This window comes from Lepidothrix coronata, unplaced genomic scaffold, assembly GCF_001604755.1.
Source record: "Lepidothrix coronata isolate B3197 unplaced genomic scaffold, Lepidothrix_coronata-1.0 Scaffold171, whole genome shotgun sequence".
Classification (NCBI taxonomy): Eukaryota; Metazoa; Chordata; class Aves; order Passeriformes; family Pipridae; genus Lepidothrix; species Lepidothrix coronata.
Window position 1 is genome coordinate 1,979,036 of NW_016690351.1, and position 21,215 is coordinate 2,000,250.

Genomic DNA, 21,215 nt, shown 5'->3' on the forward strand with positions numbered 1-21,215 from the left:
ATGTACGTGTGCACGTTCTGCTGTGCCAATTTTATGGGGTAGTGTTTGGATTTCTGCTCCGAGGAAGCTAGGAAAAAGGGCTTGGATGTTTTTCACTCTTATCTGTACAAGTCCTGGGACTTCACTGTGGAGAAAAAAGGAAGGGTCTTGGCATTGCTGTCCAGTGGGGTCTTTGGGTCTTGTTGATAATTTTATCTCTTGCAGAGTTAAGAATGGACTAGCAGGGTAATGCATACTGCTAAATATAACGAATTTGCTGCACTGTGTCATAGTGCTGAGTCTAACCCATTGCGCTGCATCTGCCATCAAATATTGGGAAGTGGTCAGAAAAGTCTGTGTTACTACCTGTATGTAATAAATTGTATAGACTTAGATGCTTGTTGCTCACCTCCACATAGATATGTAAATTCGAGTGCTGTTTTGTGGCCTTTGATTATATTGGATTATCATCTAGTCATTTCATTTACATAGCATTTTACAAGTATTTTGAAAAAGGCCTACTGCTGTCTCCAAAATACAGTAGCCACTTTCAGGCAGTGTAATCTTGCCTTTAAAAACAGTCTGAGCAATTGTGTCTTTGGAGTCCAGAGTTGCATTTGTATGTTTAAAGTTGGTACCTAATCAATGAGTAAAATCCAGAGCATAACTTCCAGAGCAAGCATGATGCAAAAGGACAAAAAGCCACTGGTGATGTGTCTCTGTAAAACAGTCACAATCTCAGTCCCTTCTATGCCATTTATCGCAGTGGTGTGATTGCATGAAGTGCTTTTACATGCTTTGTCTGCCCTTGGAATTGGAGTAACATTGCCAGCAGAGTCATGGCTGTTTCTCAAAAACTGTGTTTGGTTAAGGCTGGCATTACTTTGAGTCTTTTGGCTTCCCCTCCCCAGTAAATGGGTAAATGTTATAGTAGAGTCCTCAGGAGAAAACACTATCAGCATGCTATGTGTTGGTCTGTTTGGGTTCTGAAAGGATGATTTTAACACAAAGAAACAATCATCTTTCAAGGAAATGAAACTGAAAGTTTACCTACATTTTTAAGTCTGAGTTTTTAAGACTTAACAGGTTTCACTGAAAACTCCTAGAATGTTTGGCTTGTTAATGCAGCTTTTGTCACCTTAGGGTTGCTGAACTCTGTGGTAGCTTTCCTAGTGTTGGGCTTTCTCTTCAGTTGAACAGTATGTGGGCAAATGCCCTTTTGGGAGTGGTGTCAGAATTTGGGAAAAACAACTGTAGAAACATTTGATAGAAGATCCAAGATTCAAGGGCACTGCTTGATTGTCTGCTTCCTTGTTTTAGAGGAGTGTTTCTTTTTCGAAGGGGGTTGGGAAGTTACCCTGTGGCATGTGTGGGTGCAGTTAATGTTTTGTGGAAACTTCTGGGCTGGATAGCAATTACGTGGTTGCATGCAGTTGGGAATTGAGCTTAGTAACCTGCATGGTCTCTTCCTGTCCTCCAAATGTTGCAGGCTGGGTGCATAGTTTTTACTTACTCTTGGTATGAATCTTAAAGCTGGGCTCAAATGTTTTACCCTTTTTATGCTTGCACGTGAACTCTCTTTGCTTATAGGCATTGTGATCACAGTGTAGGTCTCTACTTAAATAGGAAAAGCCTGCACCCTCTGTCTGCACCCCACTGTCGCTATCCATAATCTGTGTATATTTTTAATGCAATTCTTGTGTGACTTTGACTCATCAACAGCCTGATAGAAACCAATAGTCTTTGGGGCAGAGACGCTGTGATACCCTTAAAAGCAGCAGCATTTAAATCTGTGTGGTTTTATTAGCTGTCCCAGTGCTGTCTCTAGAACCTGTGTTCTGAACTATGGATATGAACATCTGATGAGAGCAGTTTAAAATTATTTTAGAAGTTGAAAAAATGGTGTTTTATTACTTCTAATGACAAAAATTCTAGGTGGCTAATTTATTAGATTTGAGTCTTACTCTTAGAAGCCAAATGATTCTTTTTCATCTGTGATTTAGCTCCCTGTAAACTCAGGTTAGGATCAAAGATGGGAAAATGAGATCTCTGTGTTTTGATTTTTTTCACATGCACAAATAAAGCAATCTCACAGGAGCTTCATCAAATGACATATTTCTTTTAATGTTACTATTGAGAACACAGGTTTTTCAGCATGACCAATTTCAGAAACCTGACTAGAGTGGACAAGAAAATTAGCTACCTTATCTAGTACTCTGTACTCCAGGAAAGTGGGTTCTGTTCTGGCTTATTTCCTGAAAAACTGGAGAGTGCTTGAATTCGGAGGTGTGAATACCACTCTCTCCTTGAAACAGCAAAGAGATGTGTAGTTTGTTTTTTAAAGACTTTGATAGGAAGAAGAAGCCTCCATCTCTCATAATTTTTTTGAATTTGCAGAAAGTGTGGCTAGGAGAAGATCAACTCAAAATGCACTAACCCAGGAAGATGTGGAAGAGCAGAATTTAGAATTTTCTTGTTCATCGCAAGTTCACAAGTGTGTCTCAGTGTACATACACTTTGTTATATTGCTTTATGGTGCATCTTTTCAGACTCTATAGGAATGAACCAGGAAGTGAGGAATTGGACCAGAAATATACAAATTAGGTTTCTGAGATAGAGCAATTTTTCATTTTGTTCCATATCTTCTTTGCTTTGTTTATGGGATGTTTTCATTGGTAGTGAGTATCTTCTTTTACATTGTTATTAATAATAAGTGAACTAATAGAAAAAGTACCTTACAGAATAGTTATCCCCCTAGTTTTGTCCTCATAACAGTTAATTGATTTTTCAGTTCTGTCTTAGCTTGTCTTGGATCTGAATCTTGACTTTCTATCTTAATAACTGACTGTATCAGAACTGATACAGTAATTGACTGGCTCTGAATCTCCTGCATTTATATGAGATCTGTATTCAGAAGATTTTGGTGGTCCAGACTGATCTGTGTGTGTATTCACTTGCAGCATTTCCATCTGCCATACACACAAAGTTTTGGCCTGCTTCAAAGCAGTCCTTTTGAGAGAATTCTACCACTGTAAGAGGCTGTCATTTATGATTCTTTATTCCCTGGCATCAGACATTGTATGTCAACTTTTACTCTATGAAATGGTGACAAAAGGTCTTGGTAAGGTGAACCATTCAGTTTCTCTTTAGTGAACAAAGTTTGCAGCTGAAAACTGTTACATGTTTCAAAGACAGAGGTATTAAATCCCACTCTGAAAAGCCACTCTGTGGGAGGGAGACTTCCCCCTAACTTTGTTTGCAGGTATAATATGAAAAAGGAGGCAATCCTGCAATGCTTGGGCTCTTACAACTATATCAAATTCATTGGAAGTGTAAAATAGAATCTCAGGTTCAGCTGCTTGTGATTTGCTAAAATGAACTCCCTCAAAAATACTAATTTCTTTTTATATTAAGAAGAACAGATATTTTTGTGCTCTTTTGGAAATAGTGTCAGGCTTTCGTTAGGCTTTTTGGATTTCCTTATTTTGGGGATTAGTCTTATAAGAGTGTGTAAAATACTTTCATAAAAGTATTATTGAGTTTCCTACAATGAGCCATATTGTCAGTGAACAAAGTTGAAGCAGTTAATTCTTATACTGAAGGGTCAATGAAAAGAGTTTTGTTGAGAGGTTCTGAGGAAATACAAATGCATGTGAAAATAAGAAGGTTAGATTTTCTACACCTACTTAGAAGCAAAAAAATATTTTGGCATCTGATCTGTAAATCTGTACCCCAGAGGCGTAGCAGAATGCCCAAACCTTGTTGATATCTCGATTGATACGTGGTAAGCAAAGACTTAGGGGTTTTGATGTGCATGTAGAGTCCTTGTCAGTTTAACTTATGGTGGATATGCCTTTCTGCACTTGTCGTGTTTTTTCTGTTCTTCAACTTATACTTTTTAATAGCTTTTTACAATATTGACTAGCTATTTACAGCTTCCTTGATTTTTCTGGATTTGGTTTTCTTCCAGAGAGAATACACACGAAAGTACCAGCACCCTGAGAATAGCAGTTAAAAAGACTGGGAATTTTTTCCCTGTACATCACTGGCTTGTGTGCAGTTGAACTCAATATGGGTAGGAATCTGATGGTTTGGAAGAACTTCTGAATAATCAGTCTTATTCACAAAGAACAGTTAGTGTTAGGAATGACGCTAGAAATATGCGTGCACCTTAGAGGGTGGTGCTTTCCAGGGCATAGATGATGCATGTTTAGTTAATCTGGGAAAACTGGGCTTGCTACTGCTATGTTTAATTTTTTATGTATAAGTGGATGGCTTTAATCTCAGATATTGTAAATCTGGCATTTTAAACAGGCATAAAATGGTTCTAAAAACATATTAGCCAAAGTAAATATTTACACAAGCAGTAAAAGTGTTATTCTGTTGCAAATCTAACGTCAGAATGGGCAGAGGAAGTTTACCACATTAACTGTAGATATTCAGTAAGACCTCTCAGGACAAAATAAGCTTTTGTTGTGGGGTGAAAGGATTGGTGGGGTTGTCACTGATACTCTCCAGTGTTGTTCACCTGCTCATATAATGACTACCTAATTAAGCATCCTTGAGAGATTCACTGTTCATATTTCAGCTGCTGCTTAAAGTTGTTTGTTTTCCTTTGTGTAAATCCTCACATTCCATCAGAAACACAATTGATGATGGTGTGTTATTACCTTGGGTTAAGTGCTGTCTCATTGCTTCATAGGCTCCCTGCTGTTTTCCAAGGAGATCATGAAACGACATCGGCTTCCTAGCAGCAGCGAGGACTCTGATGACGATGGCAGTAAGTGCTCCTTTGTTGTAGAGTGCAGGAGGTTATGAGTTTGAAAACATGTTTTAATGCAGTGTTTTATGTGCCAGAGGCATTTTGCATATTTGTTGAACTGGTAGAAATGTGTATGGTAAGGATCTAGTTTTGAACTCAGTTATTCTGAGCACAGATGGACAGTAGATTCAGGATCCTCCCGTTGAATTATATAGTTTTAGTTGATAAGAGGAGAAGTCAGTGGTCATCTTTAAAGGTCTTTGCAAGTAGCATAATTTATCATTGCAAGGACGGAACAAGCATGGAGACATCTGCTGACATTGTCCATAGAATTTTGCATAAGGATTTTAAATTTGCTTCAGTGTTCTCATACTCTCTTATACAGTGGAATAGTGCTTCAAGCTTAAGCAGAAAAGATTGATGGAACATGAAAGTGTTCCTTGCTTCATTTGAAGATTATCTTTGAGGAACAACTTTCAAGAATTTGAATTCAGTAAATCAGTAATTTGGATACAGAATGTATTTATGTTTTTTAACTGTTTCTGTACTGATATAACTAAGACTGAGCTCTGTGTGGTTGTAGTGGGTTGATCCTGGCTGGATGCCAGGTATCCACTAAACTCACTCTTGCCCCTCTCTGCAACTGGACAGAGGAGACAAGACATAACGAAGGGTTCATGAGTTGAAATAAGGACTGGGAGAGATCACTCACCAATCACCATCATGGGCAAAACAGACGCAAAGTAGGAATATTAATTAAATGTATTACTAACAGGATCAGAGCAGGAGAGTGAGAAGTAAAATAAATCTCAAAAACGCCTTTCCCCACCTCTCCCTTCTTCTGAGTTCTACCTCCTCCTCCCTAGTGGCACAGGGAGACAGGGAACTAGGGTTGCGGTCAGTTGTTTCTCCCGCTGCTTAGGGAGAGGAGTCCTTTCCCTGCTCCCTGTGGGGTCCTTCATGAACCTTTCTGGCATGAGTCTATCCCACAGGCAACAGTTCTGCACAAACTGCTGCAAAGTACTCCACGGGGTGCAGTACTTCAGGCACAGCCTGCTCCAGCGTGGGTCCCCCACAGGGTCATAAGTCCTACCAGGAAAACCTGCTCCAGCACGAACTCCTCTCCACCGATCAGCAGGTTCCTGCTAGGAGCCTGCTCCAGCATGGACCTCCCACAGGGTCACAGCCTGCTTCAGATACCCACCTGCTCTGGTGTGGGTCTCCTCCACAGGCTGCAGGTGGACCTCTGCACTCCTGAGATCCTCCATGGGCTGCAGGGGCAGAGCTGTCTCACCATGGCCTTCACCATGGGCTGCAGGGGAACCTCAGCTTCTGCACCTGGAGCATCTCCTCCCCCTCCTTCTCCACTGACCTTGGTGTCTGCAGAGCTGTTCACATGTTCTCACTCCACTCTTCTCTGGCTGCAGTGTTCATCTGCACAACAATTTTTTTCTCCTTAAATATGTTACCTCAGAAGCGTTACTGTCATTCTGGATTGACTCAGCCTTGGCCAGCGGCAGGAAGCCCATCCTGGAGCTGGCTGACACTGGCTCTACTGGACATGGGGGAGGCTTCCAGCAGCTTCTCACAGAAACCACCCTTGTAGCCCCCCCACTACCAAAACCTGGCCACAGAAACCCAATGCAGGGGTAATCTTTCTCTTGTGTTTGGATTCCAGTGATTGATAATCTTTCATTTAAGCAGAAAAAAGGAGGAGGGGGAGGCAAAATGGCAGTTTGGGAAATGTGCTAAGGTGTTTTGTTTGCCCAAATAAGATTGTACTTGACAATAGTGCAGCTTAGCCTGTTGTCAGAAATTTTCCTAGTTTTAATATGATCTGTCTGGGTGCATGTCTTCAAATCTGAAGTCTTTTGTAAAACTTCAGTCTGAAATGTAACAGAAAATGGTCGAGGTGGTTTTCCAGGTCCTTTTGAAAGCTTTGCTCTGAGAACTTAGCCCTGTGCTGTGCTGCGGCTCTGTACATGAATGCTTCACCCACATGCATTTCTAGGGGTGTCTTTGCTGCATGGGAGTCTGCTCAGGTATGGCTAGATCTTCCTCTTAAAACAATCTTAGGCAAACTATTGCTGAAATGAAGCAGTAAATTATTAGAGAAGGTAAGAACTAGCAAGCTGATTAGGAATTAGTCCAAATGAGGATTGGGTAACATCTATTAGAGGTGAGGGATTTCCCTTGTTTTTGGAGAACCACCTGCAGTCGGGGAATTTTGGAATAAGAAAAACCCAAACAAAATAGACCTGTTTTTCTTGGTTAGAAGTTTACTTGGGGTTATAAAAATTGAAGTCGGTGCATTTCCTCAAAGGCGATGTGTACTTCCCAAAAACAAAGGTGTATTTTTATTTGTAAAATAGGCAAGTAGCAGCAAACATGATGTCTTCCATTAGAATTTTGCTTCACCCTTTTTTATTCCCTAGTAGCTTCATAAAGTGTTTCATATTGATAATAGTCTTTATTTCCACTCCCTTAGCTGCGTTTTTTCTTTCTTCCATCCCTTCATGTACCTTATGTTACAGGCTTTACCAAATAAAATCTGAAGCAGCTAATTTTGTAATTGAAGTCCTGAAATAGATACAATTGACTGACCTGTTGCTGATTATAGCGCTTGTTTGTAATGTCATTTGATATATAACTATTCAGAATAGAGTTGTTGACTTTGGAAATATGTTCTCCACAAAATCTGTTCCATAGATCAAGATCTAAGAAAATGAGTTCGGAAAAGAAAAGCAAACCCCGTGTCCTGCTAGGGTGTCTCTATTTTAAAGCCTACTTATTACAAATAACTTTGTTGAATAAATGGCATGGCAAAGGCAGTGAATTTAAAATATTTTCAAGGATTATTTGAAATATATACCACGTCCCTTTCATTACGCTTTTTTTTCTTGATTATGTTTTTTTTCCTCTTTTGAAGTTAGTTGGCAAATTCAGATACAGGTTCCTGCATATTCATTCTATTACTTTATACGCATTCAAACAGATTAAGGGTTATTAATCAGAAGCCCAGATAACTTTGAATGTGGTGTCAGCACCTCCAGGGCTTTTTGTCATTCACGCTTCCTTGAGAAGAACGACTGACATTCAGACCCTTTCTCTCCACTTTTCCTGTTATAGAAGATACTAGTTGTTCCTTGCAACTATGTTTGAATGTCAAGGGGCTCCTCTTACAGATTCACCTTCACGGGTTCTTTTCTTGCCTTTAGTAGAATTACTGATTACTCTTACTGTTTGTTTCTGTATTCTTACTCTGCCAGTAGTATCTCCAATCCACTGTACTTGCAGTAATGTTAGAAGGGTAAGCAAGTTTTTGCACTCACTATTGAAGTCTTTAAGTTCACTAGCTATTTTTCCTTCTTGGAATTTCCAGAGACAGAAAACAATTAAATTGACTATTCTGGGAGCTTCAGACACGTCTTTTAATTGAAAAGTTGAAATTTTAATCAACACTTGGAATCCTATTGCCAAACATCTGCTTCCCTTCAGTCAGTGGTACCTCTTGACCCTCCAGTGGGCTTTTTGCATTCCCATCATTCTGAACTCAATAGTCTTTGAGTTTAGGGCTCAGCACTGCTCTCCCTTATCTCTCAAGGTGAGGATTGGGCCTCCAGCTGTTGTTTTTCTGCAGTTCTGAAGCTGAGTTTTCATACTGTGCCTTACTAGGCTGATCAGACATCTCAGATTCATCATGTGTGTCAGTGGATAAATGTGGTTGGAGTAACTGAAATCATGGCGCTTTTATGGAGTGAACTCCAGCATGTAGAGTAGCGCCACCAGGAAAATACTTTGGTATGAAAAAAATCTATTATTTATTCTGTTAAACTCAGGAACCTGAATATTTGTAATACAATAATAATGATGCTACTAATAATAGAATTTATCTTTAAAAAAAAAGTGTTGTTTTCCATTGGGTCACTGACCTGAATCAGTTTCTGTCTCAGTTTAATGAGACAGAAGTGTTTTGCTAAGGAGGATGAGTTATGGGGTAGACCAAACTCCTCTCTCTCAGCAATTGTAAATCTGAAATTAAGAGGCTCCAATCGAGGAAGTATGGAGAAAGAAAAAAATAACAGCCCTTTATTAAAGGATATATGTGTATTGGCAGGACAACAAAAGAACACAAATGCAACTATACAATAATCCTGTACCCAAAAGTCTCCTTCAAAAAAGAAACAGTTCGATACTTCCCGTCCTTTGGTGCAATTCTAATCACAGTCAGCAGGGGGCACTGTTGGATCAGCTGTCTGCGACTGGCTGTGGCCAGGATTTCCCCTCTTCATGGATGGGCACAAATGACTGCCAAAACAGGGAAGTGGAGGAGGGAAAAGGGCGACCCCCTCCCCAAAAAGTTCCTCTGCAGGTGGGCCAAACCTTTCTGATGAAGTCTGAGCCAGTCCGGGCCGAGGGCAGAGCAGGGTACAGACAAACTGAGGCCAGAAAACAGCCGGATGACCAGGCTGAGAGCAAAATGGCCCTGGAATCTTTTCAACACACACACCTTGCCTAAGTTAAGGCAAAAGTGAAGTGTCCCTTTTCGGAGGAGAGAAGAAAAAAAACACATCACCCCTCCCTGCAGTTTTAGGAAAGGCCATCAGCTTGGAATGCAGGTCTGCCAGTTAGTTCTTCTGTATGGGTCAGTTACCCCTTCCCCCTCCCTCATTTAACATCTTTCTTTTACAGCAAGACAGGGGAAGGAAAAATTGCTGCTTGGATTTTTAGAACAAGTAAACCTATGACAGTTTCCTTGATAGTCACAAGGTGATAGAAAAACAGAGCTCATACCGCAAGCACTAAAAATACATTATACTGAAAATATAATAGTTCTTCAGAAGAAAAAAAGGTGCTCTCATTTTGTGAGATGAAAGAAGAGAGAGTGGTTTTCATGTAGGGGTGAAATACAGAAGAGAAGAAAGCTTAACAACATGACTGCAGTCCTAGAGTATATACATGTATTTACTGACTTATGTAAGTTATTTTATTGTTGGTCGTTATGTGTTATTTGCAGTATTTTAAAGCTTTGCAGCTTAAAGTCAGCACCCTTACTTTTCTCATCACTTCTTTGCCCTCAGACTCGATTCTTTCCCAAAAGCTAAGTGGAGACTTTAAGCTCCCAAAGGTATTTATTTTGTGTCCTTCAGCCTAACTACTGAAAATTGTTAGGCTGTGTCCCCTTAAAATCGGAATTCCAAATCCTCATTTCAACATGAGGCCAAAATAGCGTATTTGAAGCACTGGGCAAGAGGTGTCAGTGCCAGCTGTGCCCAACAGTTCTGCACTTAGTCCCCGGATATCTAGGTGTTTTCTCAGGGATTTTATTTTCTGAAATTAGAGGTCAGTTTTGAACATTTTATCCATGAAATATAATTGAATGAAAAATGTGATGCAGGCAGCACTCTAGATCTTGAACTTTTGGCTTAATACAAAGGAATGATATTGAGGGGGGCCTGGTGAACTGTTTAAGAGTGTTGGCTCCTGGAAGCTTTCCTTTTTCTGTCACCTTGCAGCTTTTTAGTTTCTGTCCCTTTGCAGATACTGTAGTACAGCAATTATAATAGACATTAATATTAGCCAGGCCCATCATAAAAGCCTTGTGATGTGCATGGTAACTTCTTCAAAGCCTGTATTAAAGAAATTAGTAATTGATTCATCTCAAGGCAATTATGCCTCTGTTTTCTGGTGGCTGGATAGGGTTTTGATAGTTTTTAAGCAATTTTTGTTACACTGCATTTCAGCTTGCTCCTCTGTTGCTAAACCTTCTCTTTATGGTTCCAGGTCTCACTTCAATTAAATACTGAAGCCATGTAAGCTTTCCTAATCGGTGTTTGACCTGACTTTTTTGCCTGGTTGGTCTGTAAATCTGTAAAGGTGGTTTGTGCTGAATATTCCATATGCTTTGTTTCCTGGTGAGATCAAGTTGTGCAGTTGATTAGTTCTTATTCATAGCTTCAAACTGTTCTTTTTTGCACAAATTGGTTGGACACTTGGACAGATTGTGTTTGAGAAATGTCTGAAGCTCAGACATTGTACTGTACAGTACAGTTGTACTGTAGCGAGATAGGGTGAAATCTGGGTACTCGATGTCAAAGAAAGTTTGTTTGCCGTTTTCCATGAGCAAGGAATTCAGAGCATGATTTTCTTCACACTTTACTTGCTTCCACAATGCTTCTTCATTTTTTCTTGGAGAGGTTATCAATTTATCATACTCCTACATGAAGTGTGTCTGAGAGAAGAACTGAAGACGCTTGCAGATGAAAAATACTTGTAAGATGTACAGAGGTTCAGAGTTCTGAGAAATGAAAGATTTAATACTTATGGATTATGAAATAGAGCTCTGTAATTTAGGCAGACCCTTATTCTGTCATTGCTAAACAAATGTTATTTTAAAGTTAAACGAATTTTGCCAATATCCATTGCTCTGACTGAATGATGGGGATCTTAGATTTAGAAAGGGCTTTGAATCCCAGTGGATTCCTGTAGTGTTTGAGATGGACCCCAGAGTGCTTTCACAAAGGTTACTGAGTATGTAACCTTAGGTGTGTGTGTCATTTACTGTGGAATTGTAGCTGCTGCTGGCCTGAAATGTGGTGATTACATACTGAAATACTGTGCAGTATTTTATGAAAAAGAATGAAGAACATTTTTTGCTTTTCAGTTAAACTGGCTGGTAGGTGAGGGATGGTGATTAAATAACAAAATTTAATGCCATTACAGTGCTAAGAATTTGGGCAAAGCAGCAAGTTAAGCAGTCTCTACTGCACTTTTGAAAAAGGCATTTGGAGTGATGACAGATCTTACCTGAACGTTAGTCTCATTGGGGCAGGGTGGCTTTTGGTGAAGTTGTTTGAGCACTCTGGAAGAGAGATTTGAAAGGCTTATCTGGACTGATAGGGTATCACATCTGAGGAAGGGACTTCACATAATCATCACCGTCATTTGACAGGAAAAAAAGTTGACAGGAGGAAAAGTGCCAGTAAAACTTCAGCTCTGGACATGAGGAGAGCAGACTTTAGGCTGCTCAGGTAACTAGCAGGTAAAGTGCTCTGGGAGAATGTTTTTGCAGGTGTTGGGGTCCATCAGTGCTGGTCACTTTTTGACATCACATCCTAAAGGCACCAGAACAGCAATTCCCAAATGTCAGATGTCAATCAGGCGAGGCAGAAGGCTGACTTGGCTGAGCAGGAGTCTTCTCTTGGATAGAAGGCAAAAAAAGAAAGTGTATGCCCAGTGGAAGCAAGGTCAAGTGACATGGAGAATACAGAGGTTCTGCTTACCGCTGTACGAAGAAAATCCGTGTGGTCAAAGCTCAACTGGAGTTGCAGCTGTCAAAATGTGGGGGACAATAAGAGTTTTTTCAAATATATTAATAGCAATAGGCAGTGTAGAAATATCATAGGCCTGTTACAGGATGAGGATGGTCACCTCCCAGACAGGGACAGAGACAAGGCAGAGGTGTTTAACACTTTCTTTGCCTCTGTCTTCAACACGGATGATGGACCAAGGGGGTCTCAGTGCCCTGAGCTGGAGGGCCATGACTGTGAGAATGATCAACTCCCAGTTGACCCTGAAACTGTGCAGGATCTGCTGCTCCAGCTGGATCCCTACAAATCTATGGAGTGTGATACAATCAATCGCAGAATCCTCAAAGAGCTGCTGATGTCATCGCCAAACCTCTCTCAATGATTTTTGAGTGGTCTTGGGAATCCAGAGAGGTCCCAGCTGACTGGAAGCTGGCAAACATTGTCCTGATTTTCAAGAAGGGCGAGAAGAAGGACTCCAGAAACTACAGGCCTATCAGTCTCTCTTCAGTGCCAGGTAAAATCATGGAAAAGATTATTCTGGGAGGTATTGAAAAAACACCTGGAGAACAATGCAGTCATTGGTCACAGCCAGCATGGCTTCATGAGGGGTAAGTCCTGCTTGTCGAACCTGATTTCTGGGTAATCCACCTACTTGATCTAGGAAAACGAGTAGATGTAATCTTTTTGGACTTCAGCAAAGCTTCTGATACTGTCTCTCACAGCATCCTTCTGGACAAAATGTCCAGCATACAGCTGGATAACCACGTTACAAAGTGGGTGAGCAATTGGCTCATGGGTTGGGCACAGAGGGTTGCAGTGAATGGGGTAACATTGGGCTGGTGACTGATGTGGGATCTGCAGGGCTCTATCTTAGGCCCAGTTCTCTTCAGCATCTTCATTGATGACTGGGACACAGGACTTGAAGGAATACTAATTACGTTTGCCAGCAACACTAAATTAGAAGGAGCTGTGGACTCCCTGAAGGACAGAGAGGCCCTGCAGAGAGACCTCAAAAAGTCAGAGGACAATCACCAACTGTTTGAAGTTTAACAAGGGGAAGTGCTGGATTCTGCACCTGGGGTGGGGCAACCCCAGGTTTGTATGTTTGTATGTATAGACTGGGGAACAAGGTGCTGGAAAGCAGTGCTGTGGAAGGAGACTTGGGGGTCCTCGTCCATGGCAAGCTGAATATTAGTCAGCAGTGCCCTGGCAAGCCAGGAGGGCCAACTGTGTCCTGGGGGGCATCAGGCAAAGCATCGTCAGCCAGTGGAAAGAGGTGATTGTCCTGCTCTGCTCTGCAGTGGGGTGGCCTCACCTTGAGTCCTGTGTGCAGTTTTGGGCACCACAACATAAGAAAGATATTAAGCTGTTAGACAGCTCCTCCAAAGGAGGGCCATGAGGATGATGAAGGGTCTGGAGGAGAAACCTTGTGAGGAGCAGCTGAGGTCACTTGGTCTGTTCAGCCTGGAGGAGATTGAGGGGAGATCTCATTGTGATGAGATTGAGGGGAGATCTTTAATTTCCTCATGAGAGGAAGTGGAGGAGCGGGTACTGATCTCTTCACTGTTGTGACCAGTGACAGGACTCAAGGGAATGGCATGAAGCTGAGTAAGGGGAGTTTTAGGTTGGATATCAGGAAAAGGTTCTTCACCCAGAGAATGGTTGGGCACTGGAACAGGCTTTTCAGGGAAGCAGTCACAGCACTAAGCCTGACAGAGTTCAAGAAGCATTTGGACCATACTGTTGGGCACATGATTCTTGGGGTGTCCTGCTCAGGGCCAGGAGTTGGACTTGGTGGTCCTGATGTGGGTCCCTTCCAACTCAGCATATTCTACGATTTGTTTTTGGAAAGACATATTTTTCTTATAAGACCCACTAGTATTGAGTACCCCTAGCTCCATTGGACTTTTAAGGCCTGACAACATCATGATATCAATCTAAAAATGCATACATGGGAGGTCTCAAATTGATAACCTGTAGTAACTTGAGTTAAAACTGTACTGTTATGGTAAAACATGACTACCATGGGAATTGAGCTGGGCAGCTAGAATGGCACTTGAATCTTGTGCTGAAAAATAAGATGGGGTGTAGGAATTCTTGACTGTTAGAAGAGTGACACATGCCTATTCCTGGTTTTGTGTGTGTTCTTTGAGATGATAAAACTCAAACGTGTGCTACTGAGGAAAGGAATGACAGGAGGGAGTTTGTATTAAACTGCTGTGGTAGGGAGCTGCAAGGACGGTTCATTATGTGTGTCGGAGACTTAGCAATTGTGCTGTGTTGTTGTAAAGCACTGAAGAAATTTTGGATCCATGCAGTGTTCAGCAGCTGCAATTGGGGAGTTGTCAAATGACACTAAATTTTAAGTAACATGGCTGTTGACAAGAGATAAAAGGTCGTTGCTGCTTCTATTTTGATCTTGAATGAGATTATTGTATAATAATACACTATAAAGATAAGAAAGATAGGTGAGCAAGTCCTCTAACAACAGAAAAGTGAGAACGGAAGTTTCGCTATATGAAACGACATCACAAGTTGTGTTCGCTTGCATGCTGCTTTCTCTGTGATAAGGCCTGAAGACTACTTCTGCCCAGCCAGCTCTTTCTGTACCCGACATAATGGAAACTGCCCATAGAATAATCTACTTCTTTTTGCTTTGTGCTGGAATTTGGGTCTAGACATGGAAACATGTCTAAGTTACCATAAGAGCCCCTGCTGTAAGGAGTTGTGGGCCAGGCATTAAATGGGGAGACTGAGCATCTCTGTTTTCTCCTCTGATCTTTTTGACAGCAGCACCTCATTGGTCTTGGAATGGCAAAGGCATCTGGAAACAGCAGTGTTAAGCAGAAGTGACAGCCAGACCTAGATCCATGTCAGGGCTGTTTTGCTCTGTTGTGCTGGGTAGCAGGAGTGTATTTATGGTGCGAGAAGTGCTTACAGTGATCTGAGGCTTCGAAGTGTTCAGAGGCTCTGGCAGCAGGTAGTTCTCCAGGGACACAGCTGAGTGCCTATAGGTGTCTTTACAACAGCCTTGTGCATGATACCCAATAGCTGAGCCTTTTTTGCTCATAGAATCATAGAATGAGCTGGGTCGGAAAAGACCTTTTGAGATCATCAAGTCCAACCCTTGATCCACTACCACTGTGGTTATTAGACCATAGCACTGAGTGCCACCTCCAATCTCATCTGAAAAACCTCCAGGGATGGAGAATCCACCACTTGCCTGGCCAGCCCATTCCAATGCCTCATTACCCTCTCTGTAAAGAATTTCTTACTAATATCTAACCTAAACCTCCCCTGGCAGAGCTTAAGACCATGCCCTCTTGTCTTACTGAGAGCTGCCTGGGAGAAGAGACCAACCCCCACCTGGCTACAACCTCCTTTCAAGGAGTTGTAGAGAGTGAGGAGGTCTCCCCTGAGCCTCCTCTTCTCCAGGCTAAACAATCCCAGCTCCCTCAGCCTCTCCTCATAGCACTTGTGCTCCAGTCCCTTCGCCAGCCTCGTTGCTCTTCTCTGGACCTGCTCCAGCACCTCCACATCCTTCCTGAACTGAGGGGCCCAGAACTGGACACACTACTCCAGCTGGGGCCTCACCAGCGCCGAGTCCAGGGGAAGAATCACTTCCCTGCACCTGTTGGCCGCACTGTTCCTGATCCAGGCCAGGATGCCATTGGCCACCTGGGCCACCTGGGCACACTGCTGGCTCATGTTCAGCTTCCTGTCAATCCAAACTCCCAGGTCCCTTTCTGCCCGGCTGCTCTCCAGCCACTCTGTCCCCAGCCTGTAGCGCTGCAGGGGGTTGTCGTGGCTAAAGTGCAGGACCCAGCACTTGGCCTTGTGGAACCTCATCTCGTTGGAATCAGCCCAACTCTCCAGTCTGTCCACATCCCTCTGCAGAGCTCTCCTGCCTTCCAGCAGATCGACACTCCCCCCCAGCTTAGTGTCATCTGCAAATTTGCTGATGGTGGACTCAATCCCCTCATCTAAATCATCACTAAGGATATTAAACAGAACTGGGCCCAACACTGGTCCCTGGGGGACACCACTAGTGACCGGCCACCAACTGGATGCAGCCCCATTCACCACCACTCTCTGGGCCCAGCCCTCCAGCCCCATGCCGAGCAGTATATTAGTTGTGAGGTAGAATTACCTGGAGGCTTGAATTGGTCTTGAGCAATTTTCTGTTTTCATGGACTTTTTTGGAATCAAAACATATTCTTGACAGATCATTTAATAAATTGATACAGTTAAAATTGCTTATGTTTTTCCTTTTGGGAAGCATGTGTTCTTCATAACTATGGAAGAAGAATGCACACTCCTTTATTGCTTTCTTTTATTATCAGAATGTGGTGATATTATAAAAACACTGTATTTACAGTGTGAAATGTAAAGTAGCCTTGGGGAAAAGAAAAAATTCCTACCTGAATCTTAGAAGTCGCCTTTGCAGCACCAGTAGTGTGTTAGAGCTCTCCTCCCTTGCTGTGAGTTACATGTTGTAAGTGGTTTGGGATTTCTTTTTGCTTTTTGTCTTTAAGTAGATAAATACAAAGGGAAAACTGAGGCATATAGTATTAGTATCATCACTCTCCCATTGTTCTCAGTGACAAAATCCTTGGCCATCTGAAAGGATTCTAACTGTAAAAGAATCCAAATGAGCTTGGTGTATCTTCTGGACTGATGTTAACTAGGCTTTTGTGTTCATCCTTAACTTGCGTGATCATGTAACACTCAGTAAGATACCTTTTGTCTCTGATGTCTGACAATGATGGTGATGCATGTTTTGGATGTGTTTATTTAGCTTTGTGGTTTGGAATTGTGTGTTTCTCATATTTACTGTTTCTCACATTGCTTTTGGTAGTATGAGCTCACTTAACAACTCGTTATATCTGCTGTGGAACTCATTCTTCCCATGGAGGTATATAATGTTATCTTACAGAACTTCTATATCTTCCAAATCCCAGTGATTCAGGCTTCCCTTATGATTTTCTTTTTTGAAATTTAAATTTTATTTTACTAAAAGTGAATTTAACTCTTGTCTTGATCTTTAGTTGTTTTCCTAGTTTTGGTGGTCCTAATCTAGTTTGGAACGAAGGCTAGTATTCAGAAAACCATTGATGAATATAGTAATTTTGGATACTTAATGCAAGAGGATAGTTTTGTTGAGAAATGCCTGGAATCTTTCTAAAATAACTCAAGTTCATGTGCTTTCATAGTACAGAAGAGATGTTTTAAATCCTGTATTTGTTTTGACCACAGTAGATTGTTATATTCCAGGAATGGTTCTTACTTCATGCATTTACATGTAAAAATCAGATCATTGATCACTGAAGGAGTTTTAATTGCCTGTGAATTTTTGCTTTCAGTGAGGTCTCTTGCCTGGCTTAGGTATGAAAATAGAAAAAGGATGCTTAAAAGACAAATAACATCCTTCATTTTCCTCCTGCACTGCTGTATTCAGAATGGGCGGATTGCTTATTAATGAGAGCAGGTTTGAGAAATTCAGTGACCTGGGCTTGGCATTGGTGAAAGCAGTGATATTTTTCCATTAGCTTTGATGGAAGCAGAATTGAAACTCTTTTTTGAGATTTCAGAAGTAGTTAAATTCAATACTGTTATGGGATGGATATTTTACTATCATTTGGTTGGCTTCTTCAATTTCTTACACTTTTGTGTCGAAGTAGTGGTGGTAGTTTGAATCTATGAATTCAAGGCTTACAGTTGGGCTTTGTTTATTCAGAGTAAATGTTTTCCCTATTGAAGTAAAGCCCTTGCCAAAGGTCATCTATTGGCTGCAGTGCACAGTAAAATCTCAGTCCTGTGAGAAATTCTTCCACTGTTTTCTCCTAATATTATGTACAGTTGGTCTACATTGCTCAGAAAAATACAACAGTCTCTTCAGTAACTTAGTGAAAACAGTATGTGTTTTCCCTGTGCATTCACCAATTTTATGTGCAAGGAAGTGGCTATTAAAGAACTATGTAAGAAACAATTTGTTCCCTTATTCAGTGTAGGAAGTTAGTTGGCATGGAAAAAAATACTCATTATAATAAATCATGAGGAAGACTGGCTGCATTTGAGTTGTCCCTTACCCATGGAAATTTTATGTAGTGTGCTTTCTTATAGCACTTTTAAAAAGTCACTTAAAATGAAGATCCTTTAGTTTTGGTGACAAGAGTTGACCTTTCATGTTATATGGAATAGTTAATTAATCCAGTGTCCAAACCATTGTGTACATGGACGTAGAAGTAAGACACTTGTTCTGATGTGTAAGATGTCATAGTAAAGAAATGGAGATGGCAGATATGGCAAGGGTTGTTTTATTCCTCATTTTTGTATCTTCTTTGTGACACAAGAGAGACCATCTGTTAATATGCTTTTTTAAAAAAAAAAAAAATAAAAAAGGCAGCCTATATGCTTTTTAAATTCAATTTAAGATAAGTTGTAATCAGAGCTGTATTAAAGGACACTGGTAAAGACCCAGAAATATATCATACTGCCACTGTATCTAATTTTGCCAGATACTTGCCTTACTTGGGAACAACTGCATTAAAGCCTCCAGACTCACCAGCTCTTTTCCTTGCCAGTACAGCTTGTTCTTAATTCGTTACCTTGTATGCCATCCCTCTCCCAGGTCCAATAGTGTACAAAACCACTCCGATCCATAAATGAATTGGAAATTTCCAAATGCCTGACTTGCTGGTGCAGTGGTTTAACTCACTGAACACCTCAGTGGCAGATATTAATGTCTTGCCAATGGAAAATATCAGAACCCATGAGAACTGAATCTGTGTGGATATGTATGTGGTCTGTGTCTTCTAGTGAGGCTGTTCATTGAAGAAATCATGTTTGTCTGAATGTTCAAATGTTAATATTTACATTGCAGGAAAAAATGTTGAGTGTTTTTTCATGCATTTTAGCTGTATATCTTTTTGAGGGATTTCACTTATTCCCTTCTCACTTTTGGTTGAGTTTGAGTATGGGCGGACAGGATCCTCACAAAGGGTTCATACTCCTGCTTGTGTTTTTGATTTAGTTTTCAAGAGAACATTTAAATAGAGTGGTAGTTAAATGATCTTGGGAGTCTGGCTTTCCTCACAGATCAGTAAATGGCAGTCAGTCACTTTTTTCCTTTTTTTTTTTTCTTTTTTTCCCTTCATAGAAATAGCAAATGGTAATTGTAAAATAGAGGGCTTAGGAAGAGTGCTAATAACTTCACCATCTTTTACATTAAAACATTAACATTTGCTTAAAATAATCTTTTCTGTGTTCTTACCTCAGAAGATAAGATTTTTAGCTGTTTGCTGTGAACCTTGCTTAAATTTTGACCATTATGCATGTTCTGTGTAGTATGTTATTCATTGCTGTGTTCCAGAGAGTTTTTACTGGAGCAGATTCCTTAGTATATTACTAACTGAAAAGAGAAGGCAGATAGATAACTAAAACATAATGAATTCTTCTAGTGACTTATTATTCAGTCATATCTTTCCAATGAAAGTCTCGGACAGTTACTTCACTTTTAAAATTATTTTTTGTTTTTAGTAGAGAACTTATCTTGTGCTTTTTGAACAGTGATTTCTGATCCCTGAGAGGTTTTTGCTGGCTATATGCTGCCCTTAGAGGCTGTAGCCATACTGTTTTTTACTCCTGCTGTGTATGTGCACAGGCTGTGAAGGAATGAGCAGTGTTGGAAGGCCTTTGCATCAGTTTGGTTTGATTTTTTTTCTACAGTTAATGCCCAGATTTGCAAAATCTATGTGCATCCTTCAGAGCTCAACATACAGGTTTGAGCTTCCCTATCAGATAAACCTATTCCAAGTCCTTCATCTCTCCAACCCAGAGGGATTCATTGACTTTTTTCATTACTGTTGTGTAGTTGGCAGTGAAAAATATCTGCTGTACCTGTAAATCATACTGTGTTGAAATTAGATGATTTGCACAGATATAATATATTCTGGTGTCAAAGCACTACTTTGTCATAGGAGTGCAGATTCTCCCTCTTTTCCCTTTTTTCCTGTTACAATATTTCTGAAAGCTGACAGAGACTCTCGAAAGGTTTCAAGGCAAAAGATATCATTTGTTTGGAGCGTAGTGAATAATTATGCAGACAAAAATCGTACAACCACACTGTGAGATTTGCTCAGGAGAAGAGACAACAGCTTGTTCTGTGGGCTCTGCTGTGTGTGCGTGGTACTGCTTCATTTGCAAAAGGCTTGTGCTGACAGAAATCTGGTAAACCGATATAGGTATCTAGGACATCAATACATTGACTTCAAAGACTGCAGTCAGGCTATTGGCAGAGCTTCTGGTCTATCTCAGAAAGTTGTTTATTGATGCTCGGAGGGAAGGATGTTATGAGGTGGCTTTCTTCAAATGCTGGGTGGAAAGCAGGTAAGTGCAGTGCAGCCAGTACATGCATACCTCAGTTAGGGAATGAGAAACAAAACAGAACCAGGAGAGTCATCACAGAAGCTTAGGACTGAGTAACTTTTATTGTCTGCTACATTTGAAAGACTTTCCTGGAGGTTTGTCACAGAACCCTGTAAATGGTTATTTCTGTATTTTAGGTCTGTCTGCCTGGTCCCAGCATTCCAGATCTCAACATCATAGAACTTCATGCTCCAGAGATGAAGATCAGAAACCTTCTGAGGTATTTCTGGAATTTGATTTGTATTTTGTTACATCTGTCACAGTATGTATACACACAGTGTATACATACGTGTTCTGGTAATGGATCCATTTCTTCCCATTTACGTTTTCTTTTCTTTTTGCTACATTTTGGCTGGCACATGCCCCTCCCTCCCCAAAGATTAGAGAGTTCAGCTGTTGACACAGCTACTGCCAGCACCAGTTTCTATCTGTGAATTTTGTTGTAGTCTGACACCCATTCAACATAGCTGCAGAGTCCTTCTTGTACTATTTTAGGCATTGGGATTTATTTGTAGTTTGATTTGTGAACAGTGGAGATTTACATTAGTTGCATTTATTTCATAAGTTGGTATTGAGTCTTGGTATGTGATTTTTGTTAAAATGCTTGTCAAACTAGAATCTTCTTCCTGAGAGTTGTCTCGCTTAATGCTTTGAAGAAATCCTATCAAGGGAGATATAAATCTTTAAACTTTCCAGGATGGATCAGCTGTTAGTAACACACAAATGTGATCCAGTTC

General features: G+C 40.9%; 1 protein-coding gene across 8 annotated transcripts in view; it reads left to right on the forward strand.

Annotated features, from left to right (window-relative positions):
* Positions 1 to 21,215, forward strand: part of JADE1 (jade family PHD finger 1) — a 56,999-nt gene that overhangs the window by 11,611 nt on the left and 24,173 nt on the right. For all 8 annotated transcript variants that reach the window (XM_017829918.1, XM_017829922.1, XM_017829921.1 and 5 more), the window contains 2 exons: positions 4,682 to 4,759; positions 20,616 to 20,698. In XM_017829918.1, the coding sequence (XP_017685407.1) occupies positions 4,682 to 4,759; positions 20,616 to 20,698 (161 nt within the window). The remainder of the gene's footprint in view (positions 1 to 4,681; positions 4,760 to 20,615; positions 20,699 to 21,215) is intronic.